Here is a 15591-nt window from a genome sequence, read left to right as displayed (position 1 = left end):
TATGCCTATTTTATCTTTTAATATAAGGGACAATAGCAACTTAACAAGAATACACAGTGGGCAAAGGATTCACTGAAGAAGATACACAGATTATAACTAAGCACATGAAAAGATGTTCAATATCATGTTACTAAGGAAGTGCAAATTTAACCAAAATAAGGTACTCTATATACCTACTCCAATGTCTAAAATGTTAAAGGCTGTCCATAACAGGTGTTGGTGAGGATGTGGACTAACTGGAGTTCTCAAATTGGAAAACAGTTTGGCAGATTCTTAAAAATGTCATACATTTACCATAAGACCCCAACATTCCACTCATAGGTTTTTTTTACCCAAGAGAAATGGAGACATAGGTCTACAAACAGACTTAGGCAAGAATATCCATAATAGCTTTATTTACAATATTCACAAACAACCCAAATATTCATCAACAGGTGAATGAATAATCCAATTATGGTATATCTCTATAATGGAACACCCCTCAGCAATAAAAAGGAGTGAACTGTTGATATAAGCAAAATATGGATGAATATCTAAATAATTATACTGAATTTTTAAAAGCCAGACCAAAAAAAAAAAGAGTACCTGCTGCATGATTCCATTTATACAAAATTCTAGAAAACGCAAACTAACCTATAGTGACAGAAATGAGTTGCCTGGAGATTCGGGGGTGAAAGGGAGCGGTTAATGGATATGCTTGGTATCTTGATTGTGGTGATAGTTTCACGGATGTATACATATGTCAAAACTTATCAAATTGAAAACTTTAAAATGTGCCATTTATTGTATGCCAATTATCCTTCAGTAAAGCTATGAGAAAAAAAAGAAAACCACACAATGAAATAAAAGAAAAGAATAATACACCACGACCAAGTTGGGTTTATCTCAATAATGCAAGGTTGACTTAATATTTGAGAATCAATTCATGTCATTTATCCCATTAACATCATAAAGGAGAGAACTCCATACATAATCATCTCAATTGAGGCAGAAAACAGAAATAATTCATCTTCAGAGAAATAACACAAGAAAACATGCCACAATTTAGTCATGAGCTTCCAGGCTGAAAGGGCCCATGAAGTATAATGCAGAATGAATGGGGGTGGGGGGGAAATCTCACTATAAGGCACATCAATGGAAAATTTCAAATGAGAAAGAAAAAAGAAGATCCTAAACACTTTCAGAAAGAACCAAAAGAGAGTCACATATAAAAGGAGAATCAGAATGGATTTGAGGGCTTCTCAACAGCAAGGGAAAGCTGGAAGATAAGAGAACAATGCCTTCAGAATTCCAGGTAAAAAAAAATTTGCAATCTAAAATAATTATCAAATCAAACTCTCAATCAAGTATATGACAGGAAAATAAAGACATTTTAGTATAGTCTAAAAAACATATTCCTCTATACCCTTTCTCAAGAATATAGTGAGTTTTTTTCCCCACCAAAACAAGGGAATATACCCAGAAAGATAAAAAAATACAGCAGTCAGGCAGGAAGAACCCCGGGGATGAAAGTGAAGGAAAGTCCCACAACAATAGCCGTGCACTAGATCTAGAATACAACCAGAGTAGTTTATAGTAGAAAGATGGAGGTACTCATTTGGATGTTTTCAAGACAAAAAAAAAAAAAAAAGAATTGATAGAATGTCTGATTTTTTTTTTAAAGATTTTATTTATTTATTTGACAGAGAGAGAGAGAGCACAAGGGAGGTGGGGGGAGGGGCAGACGCAGAGGGAGAAGCATACTGCCCGCTGAGCAGGGAGCCTGATGAGGACGCAGGGCTCCATCCCAGGACCCTGAGATCACTACCTGAGCTGAAGGCAGACGTCCAACCAACTAAGCCACCCAGGCACCCCTGAATGTCTGGGGTTTTTTTAACCATATTGTGAGATTTAAATTTCACTCAGAGTTTGGGGTTGAACTATTGATAGATAGGTATAGAGAAAATTAAACAAATAAAAAACAAGGTAATTCTTTACTCCAAGTTAAACAAAAGGTTGTATAAGATAAGAAATATTCTTATACAACACTATATGATTCAGTAAGAAATAGTATTTACATAGCTATGATAGTTTATATATTTAATATTGATTTCACTATAAATTGGTGACAACCCTCTATTAGAAGGGGGAAGGCTAAGTGTGAATATTTGAGGTGGTGTGAAAACGTTAAATCTTATCTTCTATAGTATAAAGTTAATAGATAACAGCCCAAACTGTTGATTTGAATCATCAAGCGAACAGCAATATAAATGTGTTACTTAGAAAATTTGAGGTATATGCCAAAAGAAATAAAAGTGGTTGCCTCTATGGAGTAAGGAAAGACAATTCAGGAGCTGCTGGTGGCAAGGGAGGGGGGGAGGCTTTAGGTCTTATAATATTTTTAAAGTATTATTTGACTTTTAAGACTAGGTACATGTGTGGGGCGCCTGGGTGGTTCAGTCGGTTAAGCGTCTGCCTTCAGCTCAGGTCATGATCTCAGGGTCCTGGGATTGAGCCCCGCATCGGCTCCCTGCTCAGTGGAGAGCCTGCGTCTCCCTCTCCCTCTATCCCTTCCCCTCCCAGCCCCCCGCCCACGTTCATGTTCTCTCTCGCTCTCACTCTATCTCAAACAAATAAAAAAATATTTTTTAAGAAAAAGACTATGTACATGTGTTACTCTGATTTAAAAGAGCAAAACACGACTCTCTTTGCTGTCATAATCCAACAGCTTCTATAATGTTTGATTACATTTCTTAGAGTCACAAGGACAAGCATAAAGAGGTTTGGGAACAAACACAACTGATTCTTGGCGATGAACCACTTAAGTAGAAGAAGAACTATGAGGGCTTGCTCAAAGAACCCTACCAGCTGTGTGCATTCAGCAAGTCAAGGGCACTGGGTTGGCCGCTCTCTTACAGGAATACAGAGCGCTGGTTAATCAAGCAAATCATTTAAACTGAGGTCAGTTAAAAGAGCTTCTACTGTAATGAATCCCGATAATAAAGGAGATGAAACAAAACAGCCTTAATCCATCCACTTTTGCTACCCTGTCATTTTCCCATGGGTTGGATGGAAGAAATTTCACAAGGAGTGGAACTCAAGATCATCCTTCTCAGGGTCATTCAATTTGCCCTGAAATATTAAACCTCTTGAGGGAAATCTGCAAATGAGGATAAATTAGAGACTTATGAAGGGCAGGCTATCTTATACACCCTTTGGCTTAATCTACAAAATGAGTTGGAAAGGTGGCCAAAGAGATAACAAAGCAAAATCTGCCTTTTGCACCATGATGGACCTGATTTTATTTCAGTAATTAGATTTATTCCATGGTTGCCTCCTTGTCCTTTGCATCTGGGGTAAGGATATACATTAGCATCTCAAGAGAAAACAAGCAGTCGGGAGCCAAAACAGGACTGGGGACACAGCCTCCTGGATCCACACTGAGTAGGCTTGTCCCAAATCTCCTAGTGTCAAAGTCGCCACCTTACCTACCCCATCAGTGAAACCTTGAGGTTTTGAGAATTTTGGATTGCTAATTATTAAACGAGTTAAGGATGTACAGCCACCTTTTCAACAAATCAGCCAACTGCTGATCTCTTTGCTGTGCTATTTGGGGCAATGATCTGCAGAAATATCGCCCAGTAAGGGAAATGTGTCTCTTGCTCTTTTACTTGGACTCAATTCTGGAGGACCTAGGAAGATGAGATCCACCTCCCTTTCCCTCATTTGCTGAGCCCACAGGGCGTAACAGCCCTTCCTGATAAGAAATTGTCAAATTTCCTATACAGCTGAAACTAGAAAACCAAGCAAGGTAGAAATCGGCTTTTAGGAAGGACAGAGCTATTAAATGATTTTACTTTTCTATACGTAGATTCAGCTAGGAAGGGCGATTTGGATCTTCTGAAAGGTCACTCCTCAGCCCATGCAAATCAACTCAAAACAAGTATTCTCTTTATTCAGAAGCCTTTAGGCTACTTTCTTCTTTGGCATCGGTAAGCACAGAATGTGACTCAGGTTCAGCTGCATAAACGTCTTCTTGGTTGAGTCTATAACCGTCTCATTGGCCACTCTCCACTGAGTGGCCACCTCACTAATGTCTAGGCCCCAGCTTTGGTCATTTGCCAGGCTTTGACCTTGACACAAATCTATCAGTATTTGCCATCTTGTTTTTGGTGGTACTGAACAGTTCATTTTAGATAGAAAAACTTGATTTTTTTTTTTAAATCATTATTATTTGAACACAAGAGAAGCCTGTTATGGTCACTCTCCTACTCTCTTACTTCAGACCACCCTATTTTGCACGTTGCAGGACACAGATCAACCACAGAGTAATTTGCATTTACACTTTTTACGGATAGCCATTTGGATCACCTCATATACACTGGATGTCCCCTCATCTTATTCTTCACCTCCTCCACAACTCCTGCCTTCCCAGCAATGTTTTAGAGCTGTTGCTGAGCTTCATTACCTAATGGGGAAGACTGTTGAATTACTGAATGATTTTCTAACTGGAATCCACATCTTCTCAAGCCTTATTAAGTAAGGGGCCCCAGAGAGGTACCTCAATATCAGAGCTGTTGCCATTCAGAGCCTCCATGTTTGGGTCCCTCCAGTCTTCTGAGAGTGAAGGGATGTAATTCTCTGTCAGAGCATCCCAAACCCTGTAAACAAAGAGAAGCTCTTATTAGCACACATCTGTGGCCTGGCCCCGCCTGGAGGAAGGAAGAGCTGGGCCAGTGGAGGAGAGAGGCTTCTGTGTGTGCCAGGCTGAGATCATCTGCCTTCCAGCATGCAAGAGCAAAGCAGCTTAGAAATGGAATTAGAGGGGCGCCTGGGTGGCTCAGTCGTTAAGTGTCTGCCTTCGGCTCAGGTCATGATCCCAGGGTCCTGGGATAGAGCCCTGCATCGGGCTCCCTGCTCGGCGGGAAGCCTGCTTCTCCCTCTCCCACTCCCCCTGCTTGTGTTCCCTCTCTCGCTGTGTCTCTCTCTGTCAAAATAAATAAATAAAAAATCTTTAAAAAAAAAAAAAAAAAGAAATGGAATTAGAGGCACTACCAGAAGAGAAAGAGCCAAGTGAATGGACCCTGGCCAGGGGCTTCAGCATGAAAGGTGTTTGCTTAAGAGAAGAGGGCTTTCTCACCATTGAGATATAAATGGTAGAGTCTACAGTCAAATCACCTCTGGCAAAAAATAAATTGCCCCTGAAAATAAATCTGCCCCTCAACCAAATAGTTCATGTGTCATGAACCTAAGAAATGCCCATGTTGGAGGCGCCTGGGTGGCTTAGTCGGTTAAGCGTCTGCCTTCAGCTCAGGTCATGATCCCAGGGTCCTGGGATCGGGTCCCGCATCAGGCTCCCTGCTCAGCAGGGGGTCTGCTTCTCTCTCTGCCTGCCGCTTCCCTGCTTGTGCTCTCTCTCTCTGTGTCAAATAGATAAACAAAATCTTTAAAAAAAAAAAAAAGAAAAGAAAAAAGAAAGAAATGCCCATGTTGGAGGCGCCTGGGTGGCTCAGTCATTAAGCGTCTGCCTTTGGCTTCAGGTCATGATCCCAGGGTCCTGGGATAGAATCCCACATTGGGCTCCCTGCTCAGTGGGAAGCCTGCTTCTCCCTCTTCCACTCCCCCTGCTTGTGTTCCTTCTCTCGCTTTGTCTCTGTCAAATAAATAAATAAAATCTTAAAAAAAAAAATACCCATGTTTCCTTTCCTTTCCTATGGGCAAAGAAGATTGAGAGAGAAGGAGGAAGATCATGATAGATAGATAGATAGATAGATAGATAGATAGATAGATAGATAGATAGATAGAGGCAGGTGGATATCAAGGTAGATTTTCTGGCTGAATCTCATTAAGATCAGGGCCATCATAGAGTTTAGATGCATTTCAATTTCAGAGGCCTGCAATCTAAATGGTCAAGAATTAACTCCTTGACATCTAATGTAGCTAAGAGGATAATGCCCATGCTATTTGTGCTTACTTATTACCCAAAATGCTCTATTGAGCCCACAGGTGGCACAATGCCGCCCTCTAGCAATATAAGTCTCCGTCGTGGACACTCTAAGGGAAATATATGAAAGGAATCAATCAATACCCTCTAACAGGGGTGCGTGGGTGGCTCAGTCGGTTAAGTGTCTGCCCTCAGCTCAGGTCATGATCCCGGGGTCCTGGGATCGAGCCCCGCATCGGGCTCCCTGCTCAGCTGGGAGCCTGCTTCTCCCTCTCCCTCTGCCTGTCTCTCTGCCTACTTGTTCTCTCTCTCTCTGTCAGATAAACAAATAAAAGCTTTAAAAAAAAAAATACCCTCTAACAGTTGGTTTTTAGTGAGGGAAGATGGGGCTCCCTTTATTACATTTCTTTTAAAAATTCCGATATGTGCATTATAAGAAACCCTTTTCTACAATTCAGGTCATTTAATTCACTTATCTCAGAAAGAGTTCTTGGGGGTTAGGGGAAATTACCTAAAGTCACAAACTCTCACACACAGGAAAATAAACAAATGAGTCAACACTGAGAGATTAATGTAAATCAGTAAACCAAATTCCTAAAATAATGCCATCCAAGGTAGCCAGTGACGCTTGAGTTAATATTACCTAATGATAAATGAGGGCTCTATGCAATCTCCCTCAGGTGCCTACGCATGTCAAACATGAGCGATACCTATGAAAACAAGGTCTAAGAAAGTAAACTTTATTTAGATTGACTAATATAAAGAAACAGCCATTTAAAAATAAGCAACTACGTATACATATGGATCAAATTCAAAACATGACAAAATCCAGGGTAAGATGCTGAAAAGGTAAGTGCAGGATGGACAAGAGCACAGACACTTGAAATTTGGACAGGGGAGTGCTCTTAACATATGTAAAATCCAGAATGATATATGATTTATGGGCATAGAAGCAAAGAGATTTTTCGTAGTTGCGCAAGGTATACAATTGGTCATGAAGCACATTGAAGGAACTCAAGAAAACACAATTTCATAGCCATGCTTGGGTGATCCGCTTATTCGTTATTTTCCTACAATTACAAGAAAGCACTTTGAGAGGACTCATCAAGTGTTCATTAGACATCCATTCAGCAGGATTTCAGAGTCTGCTTCTTAAACATGGGTGATAATCCAATCTCCATCAGGCACCATTAGAGCTTCATTAATCCAGCCTAATGCTAAACGCCAAGTCTCAGTAGCATTCTAAAGCCAAGAGGCAAACATGATTTGCTGTCTCCAAGACAAAGCTCCAAGCACCACACCCACAGGGAAGGCCAGCGGACCACTCCTCCTTGCATCGCTGCGTTACATCCTCTGCTGCAAGAATCAACAACAAGCATGCGGGCATTGACCTTCGGATTTGTCCCTGCATCAAGTGCCTGGGAAAATGAAATTCAGCAAAGCCCAAAATAGCCAGGAGCCTTTTGTGCCTCTCCTAGGCTGGATAGAAGCTGGGAACTTTAATGAACTGCACACTTGCCAATGACCTTGAAACCGTGTGCATTCTTAAAATGACAAGTAGGGACTCTGTCAAATCACGTAGGGAGGGGCAACTTTTCTCATGTGAGCCTTCACTGACATGCTCTGGATTTCATCTTCTAATTCTAGATTTTTAGGGATGATTCCATACACACTTGTCTCCTCAGGATTTCAAACCATCCTCATTCTTTCCTGTTTTGTCCGAATTTTCTTCTTCTTTTCTGAAGTACTCTTTCCCCTTTGAGGTTCATAAAGAACCTTTAAGATGGAGTGACTCTATCTCTCTGTAATTGCTCGCATACCTTCCCACACTCCCACACGCATTCAGTGCCCACGTAACAATAACAACACTAGCAGCCAACACTTCATGGGCATTGACCATAAGCCAGATACTCTTCTAAACCTTTCTGTGGATCAATTCATTCATGCCTCACAACTCTATAAGGCAGATCCTAAGGAGAAAAAAACTGAAACAGAGAAGTCCGTTAACTTGTCTAAGTTCACACAGCCAGTAATTGCAGAGGTGGGATTTGAAACTGGGCAATATGGCTACAGAGCCTATATTCCTAACCACATAACCATTCCGATTCTTTATAATTTTATGATGGGCACTGGTAGGGGCATGAGAATAATATACCAAGTTCCCAATCACAAGCTAGAAGAGCAGTTCAGAAACCGGCTCTGCGTGAAAGATCTCTAACTACATTATCCTTGGACAGGATGCTTTCATCGGCCTACAAAAGGAGGAACGGTGGGGGCAGCGGGGGCCATGAGGGCTTCCGGTCTAGCTCTCCTGCCCCAGCGACGGTTAAATGGAAGCCAAAGGCAGAACACTCCCGGCAGGCAGCCAGCCACGGGAGCGAAGAGCCAGTGGTGGGAGGGAAAAACACAAAGCTTTTGTGAGGAAGAGAATGGGAAGGGCTTTCTTCCCGAGAGAGGCTATCTGTTCTCCCACAGCAGGGGCCTTGGGAATGAATATACTCCCTTTTACAGGCACCCTGAGGGGGACCGTGAAATTCTACTTCCCTGAGAAGCACCCCGCTACTTACTCTTATCTTGGGGAAGGGAGACTCTGAATGTTACCTCCTAGATCTGTTATCAAAGAGCCAAGATTAAACAGGTTGCCTCAATTCCTGTCATCATGCTGCCATGGCATGCACGATTCAGTTTGCTCTCTCGGTCCCTGTAATGACAGAAAAGGCTCTTCGTGTGCGTGGTTTATGGCCTGGGCTTAGTTAGATGCCTATGGAACGGACTAAACTCTCTTTCACCATACAGGGCTGGGGATTCGGAAACAGACACTGGCAGAGCAAACGGACTGAGCAGGATGGGTTGTGACAGGACCCGAATACAAAGATCTGGGTCTACTGGCAACATGGCCATCAAGGCTCCGTGAGTCCTGCCCAGCCCCCAACACACGCACACACACGCACGCACGCACGCGCACACATACACACGCGCACGCATGCACACACACGCACGCACGCACACACACGCACGCACGCACACACGCACACGCACGCACACACGCACACGCACGCACGCGCACGCACGCACACGCACACATACACACGCGCATGCCTCCCTCTTTGTACCTTTTCTTGACAATATGGCAGGGAGCTAGCCTAGAGCGCTTATTAGAATTCCAATTTGATAACATTTTCCTTAATACCCTCAAGGCTGGCTCCTGCCCTCAGCCAGTGTTTTGTGTCCAGTCAAGCCGATAGCAACACTTGGCTGCGTGTTCACGTGAGTTTGTTAATACTTGTTTCGCAGTTAAGACTTAGGAATTACTATTAGCACGTAATGGCTTTGAACAACTTTTTAGATTCTTTCAAGGACTTAACTGGAATCAATACTACCTCTGCCCTCTGGGGAAACAACCTCTGAGAAGAGAAACAACTTTCTTAAAAATCAGTTATCCATCGGCTTTCCCTATCCTGAGTATTTGGTATTTACTTGTCTTCACCTTCAAGTATGGCTGACTACGGGGTATTTATTTACCGTGTGGATTTTATTTGATTTTAAGTTTTTACTTATTTAAGTCATCTCTACACCCAGCGTGGGGCTAGAACTCACAACCCCAAGATCAATAGTTTCATGCTCTTCCGACTGAGCCAGACAGGCGCAACCCCGTGTAGACTTTATTTTTAACACCTTTAACCCAATAATTCTATCTAAAGAACAGGGAACTGTGATTGTTCTCACATGTTTGGCCCCCCTGCATCCAGGGCCTATCACAACCCCAGTGAGGCAGGCGGTGGGCTGAGGTCTCTAAAGGGTCTCTGGCCTCCATATTCAATCTCTTATGACAAAGGAAAGGATGATCACACATGTGCAAAGAATAGATTCTGGAAGTTTCTAAACTTACAACCAGGAAATAGCTATTCAAATTTGACTCTCTTGTAGTATCTAAAACTTCCACGCCCTGACAAATCAGAGTTGACATCTCAGCCAATTCCCTATTGGCCAAATAGTTCCACATGAGAAGGAAAGAAATCCAAACTTTAAAGGGAATTACTGCACTCGCTTTATGACTTGTGCTAACTTTAAGGAGGTCAGTTTGACTAAGAATTTCACAGCTTTTGTTGTTTGTTGGTTTTTTTTAAAGATTTTGTTTATTTATTTGTCAGAGAGAGAGAGAGAGCAAGAGAGAACACAAGCAGGGGAATGACAGAGGCAGAGGGAGAAGCAGGCTTCCCGCCGAGCAGGGAGCCCGATGCGGGGCTCGATCCCAGGACCCCGGGATCATGACCTGAGCCGAAGGCAGACGCTTAACCAACTGAGCCACCCAGGTGCCCCCACAGCTTTTGTTTTATGTTTCTATTATTTAGCTCTAACCCAGCCAAAACACTTTCAGTCCATTTGTGGATGAAATACCCATCCCAATATCAAACCTAAGCAAGTTTATCACAAGCTATGCTCAGGAGAATCATAACCAGATTAGATATTAAATTATCTTTTTCCTTACTCCATCATAATTTTATAGGTTATAATTTTACAGTGTCTGGATAGGTATCTACAGCCAAAATGTGCAATTTAACTCTGATTTTTATTTTAAGTTGGAAAGGTTTAGATACATTGACCGCCTAGAAAGCCCAGTGTTAATTTCTCTGTTCCCGGCTTCCTCCCTCTATGCTATCCCCAAACTGTACCTTATCTCTAAGGAAATATTCAACCTTTGATCTTTTAGCTGAGGCAGTCAATGAGGCAGGCAAGTCAGAAAAATCAGGGTGAGTGGACCAATAACCCCATGTGATGGTAATTAACATTGAGTGGCCTCTGCTAATGTGCTAGAAGAGAGTAAGAACCTGCTCACTGGGCCTTCATCTTTAATGAGGCAGTGGGGAGCAGTGGCGGCGGGCGGGTGGGGGAGGGTGGTTAGATAGGGAAGAAATGATTTGTTGGAAGCAAAAGGAATGGGACGCATCTTAAAATGTCATTTTCAGGGGCGGCTGGGTGACTCAGTCGTTAAGCGTCTGCCTTCGGCTCAGGTCATGATCCCAGCGTCCTGGGATCCAGCCCCGCATCGGGCTCCCTGCTCCGCAGGAAGCCTGCTTCTCCCTCTCCCACTCCTCCTGCTTGTGTTCCCTCTCTTGCTGTCTCTCTCTATCAAATAAATAAAATCTTAAAAAAAAAATCAAAAGAAGAATAATATTTAAAAAAATAAATAAAATGTCATTTTCAGAGCACAGCCTGGGTGAGGTAAAGAACTAGGTTCTTTCCAAGTCCTTAGCCCCGCTTCATCAAGATTGAACTCTGGAGGTTTCCAAGATAAGGACCCACACAGTCGACTAGAGTTAAGTGACTAGCCCAAGGTCACACAGTGAGTTAGCAAGAGTATGAAAATTATAATTCACAGTCTTTGTGTTTCTAGTTCATTGCACGAGGAATGAAAAAAATACTCTGTATAATAAAGCCCCAGAGCCATTCTTTTTAGACTTACAGGAGTTGAACAAATTATAACAGGCTCAGAATTTAAGAATCAGTTTCAAACTTAAAACTGAATTAAAACACATAGCTCACAGTTACAGCACTGGTCACCAGAGTAAAATGTTCTCTCTGATCATGACTTCAGGCCAACATTAATTAAAAAGGAGAGAAGGAAATGGTGTGGGTCTGGAAATGCATTACCTTCACCTACAAAGCCAGCCATAATGGCTCACCCAATTCACTCGACATTCAGTATTTCATTCAAAAAATATTCCTGGATTACTTACAACACAACCAAGCCCTATATTAGACATGGGGATATAATAGTGAATGAGACAGACAGACACAGAGCCCGGGTACACTCACAGGGTCATCAAGTCAGCAACTACCTCCCACACAGGTCAGGCTCCCTTGTCTTGGACATGCCCTTTTACCCCACTTATTTATGGGCAACACTCCCCCCTCCCCCAGCTCAAGTTCATAAAAAGAGAAACCAAAAGCCCAATTGCTCCAAAGTTGCATTACAACTACTTGACGTTTCTTGTGTGATTCCTTAAGAACGACTGATGCAGGGGCGCCTGGGTGGCTCAGCCGTTAAGCATCTGCCTTCGGCTCAGGCCATGATCCCAGGGTCCTGGGATTGAGCCCCGCATCGAGCCCCGCATCAGGCTCCCTGCTCCGCGGAAAGCCTGCTTCTGCCTCTCCCACCCCCCCTGCTTGTGTTCCCTCTCTCACTGTGTCTCTCTCTGTCAAATAAATTAAAAATCTTAAAAAAAAATTGATGCATATTTTCTCTCTATAGGGAATTCAGGCCTGTTTTTATTAAGTGCCCAAAACACCCTTCTTTAATTTATGTACCAAATTAACCCCTTCTTGTTTTTCTAGTCATTCCTCAAACAGCACTTTTCTCAAAGCCCTTTTCTTGACTACAGTTAAGACCCCAGGAGGTGGCTAGTAAGTGACACAGGGACGCTGCCTCCTCAAAAGCCAGGTCACCTAATTATCACCTTTATTGTGTCCAAGGTAATTCCCTGGGCTCTCAGTTCAGTTTGTATGCTTTCTTGTTTGGACATATCTTAACATTTGTAGACGACTTTCCAGTCCTGAGGAGGGTTTGTAAACGGGTGATTTTCATAATTCTGCTGTTTCTTGAAGCAAATTGTTCCAGTGACAGATTCCTCTGTCACAGTTAAATAATTTTTTCCTGGTCCTTATTTCTAGTATCTGGGTGAATTACTACTGATATAAAGAAAACTGAAGGGGTACCTGGGTGGCTCAGTTGGTTAAATGTCTGCCTTCGGCTCAGGTCATGATTTCGGGGGTCCTGGGATGGAGCCCTGCATCGGGCTCCCTGCTCAGCGGGGGATCTGCTTCTCCCTCTCCCTCTGCCCCACCCCACTGCTTGTGCTCTCTCTCATGCTCCCTCTCTCAAATAAATAAAAAAGAAGGGGCAACCCTCTCGGGTCCCCTCCTTCTTCGGGAGCTTTGTACTATCACTCAATAAACTTTGCTTTGCTGCCCACCAGTCTGCCCCATCTACCTCTTCATTCTTCAAAGCGGTGTGACCAAGCACAGTGGGCACCAAAGGAAAAAGTCCTGTAACATGTGCTTCTAGAAATTATTAAATGTATCCCTAAATTAGCCAGTCTGAAGAATGCTGTTATAACAAACAGTTCACCATTGTTTACTTCTTCGTTTTCCCCAGAAAGCAAGCCTTCTAAGGGTTAAGAATTCTAATTAATGTATGTAATTAAAGCTACTAGAAATAATAAGGGAAACAGCTCCACATGCAAGCAAAGTAAAATGTGTGCTTTAATGAGGAAAAAGAAAGCCATAGAAGGCTTGTGCAAAATAAATCTTTGGAAAGGAAAAAAAAAAGAAAACTGAAGATAGCAGACCCTAAAATGGATCATGCTCCTAAAATTCCATTTCGTATAAAAGAAAACCTATTTTCTAAAAATCTTTCATTCCGTTAAGGTTTCCATTTTAAGAAAGCTCTTCAGGTCACTGTACAGGGACACAACAGTATAATGTCAGCAATTACCGGGGCCCTGCCCCACCACAGAAAAGTCTAAGTGATATGCCAAGAGCCCACGGACAGAAACCAGTTCTATGTCAAGGAGCCCCAGACTACGGGGCTCGCGTCTGAAGCAACAGAGGGCAATTAAGACTTCTTACTCCTCGTCCTGCAGGGTCTCCTCCTCCTCCTGGATCTGGAACTGGTTCTTCACGGGAGCGAGTGTCTCCGTCTTGGCGTTGTAGTTCCGAAAGCAGACATTGAGCTTCTCGTCAAATTCGTTCACGAGGTCCTCCATGGACTTGAAGCTGATTATTTCAGAAGAAAAATTCTCCAGCTCAGAGAGGGAGGGGTCCTCTAGATGGTGGGGAGATGAGCCATAGAAACACTGTGGTTTCTCTTCCCGGTCCTCTGAGCAGCAGGGCCGAAGGTCCTCGAACTCTTCATCCAGACTCACCAGGGGGGCCTCCATTCTTGCCCAGCGATAGGACAAGGGCAACTCTCAGGACTCGTTTATCTAGGAGAAATAAACAAGGTAACGTGAGCTGGGACTGGGCTTTTGTGCCAGCCCTGCTGAGGAGCCATAACCAGGTAGTCCCTGACTCTGGATCCCTCTGAAAACGAAGATTCCACTTTCCAGGTATCCATCACTGTTGCTCACTGTTATACACGTGAAGCGTTCAAACAGTGTCGTCAGTGTGAATAACCTAAGAGGAGTAAACTTTGGAGACATGCCTGCTTCCAGTTCCCTGCTCCAAAAGACAAAGCACAGTGGTTTAAGATGCAGCCCCTGGACCAGACTGCCTAGATTTGCACCCTGTTCTGACCCTTACCAGTTGCAACCTGACAACTTACTTAACTCTCTGTACTTCCTTTTATTTTTTTGTCAAGACAGAAATAATAATCTGCAAGGGATCATCTTAAGGGTTAAGGGAGTAAACCCAGGTAAGTGCTTAGAACAGTGCCTGGAAGATAATAAACATCATTGTTGTTCCATACGTTCTCCATTTAATATTATTATTATTATCATTATCATTATTATTATTATTACCATAGGTCCACATCCTTAACCACATGCTCTGAAAACCAGAAGTCTTTCATAACTTATTTGGTGGCAAAACCTGACCTGACCTCACTTGGCAACTAAAGCTGATCTACATGAATACAAAGTTGCTTATGGTTTTAATTTATCCCATTTAGTGTGTTTTGCTGCGGAAATATTAATGTTTTTAATTACGGTGATTGCTGCCCCAGTCCCAGGAGGTGATATGCAGAATATGCACTCTATTACTGCTTTCTAAAATGCCTGGCCCCAAGGGTTTTGGAGAGGGATTCATGGACCTGGGTATTACTATCAATAAATACATCATAGACCAATAGAGACTTTCAAACAAGCACCTGAGCTTTTCTAAGATACAGAGCTTCTGTCTGGGGCTAAAGGAATGGATCAGATGATTGGTTATCTTGACAGAGAGAGACCCAAATACCCATGCGCTGCAAAGCCAGCCTCCATAACCATCTCGGGCACCCCCAGCTGAAAGGCTGCATACTCGGGCCTGCTTTCTTTTCCATGGCTCTCGGTCCTCCTCACACACTGCCTTCAACTGTGATTTATCCAACCATGTGGATATCTAAGCCCTTCCCCAGTTTTAATGTAAATTCCTCAGGGGGCACAGACGTCCTCTGGACATCACGCGTGGCTCCTAGCACCCCCTGGTGTGCAGCTAGGCAATCAATCAATGTGCGCTCATTGAAAAATGATCATCTGTCCCTCACATACATTTTCTCATTTTCCATTTCAGCAGCCCAGCATTATTGTCTATCATACCCTTCCCTACACACTCCACTTTCTTCCCTGTAAAATGCAAAGGCAACCAAACTTTTCTCTCCTGTGTGTGATTACTGGTCCAGTTAGATGCTGAAATTGGAACCACCACCTGAGGAGAACCGGACAGACAGCAAAACCCAGGGGTTTTGCCCTGCAAGTGCCGTTCTCCCTCTCTGTCTATAAAACTTAAACTCTAAATAAGTGAGGCAAAGGTCATGCCAGGCGAGGACCTAGCCAGCTCTTACTGGGATTATACTGGAATTAAGCCAATTACCATCACATCCCATCAAAACATATTCTAAGTATTTATGGCTCGCAAAGGCAACATGATAAGATATCAAGATAAAGAGATAGAAAAGCAGTATGATATCT

General features: G+C 43.0%; 1 protein-coding gene across 4 annotated transcripts in view; it reads right to left on the bottom strand.

The window, feature by feature from the left end:
• FEZ1 (fasciculation and elongation protein zeta 1) overlaps positions 1-15591 on the bottom strand; it is a 44475-nt gene that overhangs the window by 24772 nt on the left and 4112 nt on the right. For all 4 annotated transcript variants that reach the window (XM_081799159.1, XM_081799162.1, XM_081799161.1 and 1 more), the window contains exons 2-3: positions 13553-13908; positions 4541-4640 (exon numbers count right to left, since the gene is read on the bottom strand). In XM_081799159.1, the coding sequence (XP_081655285.1) occupies positions 4541-4640; positions 13553-13863 (411 nt within the window). In that variant the 5' untranslated portion in view covers positions 13864-13908. The remainder of the gene's footprint in view (positions 1-4540; positions 4641-13552; positions 13909-15591) is intronic.

Source organism: Leptonychotes weddellii, chromosome 11, assembly GCF_054177405.1.
Source record: "Leptonychotes weddellii isolate Sample4059 chromosome 11, ASM5417740v2, whole genome shotgun sequence".
Taxonomy (NCBI): Eukaryota; Metazoa; Chordata; class Mammalia; order Carnivora; family Phocidae; genus Leptonychotes; species Leptonychotes weddellii.
Note: the sequence above shows the minus strand (reverse complement) of the source record. Positions and strands in the feature narration are given on the sequence as shown.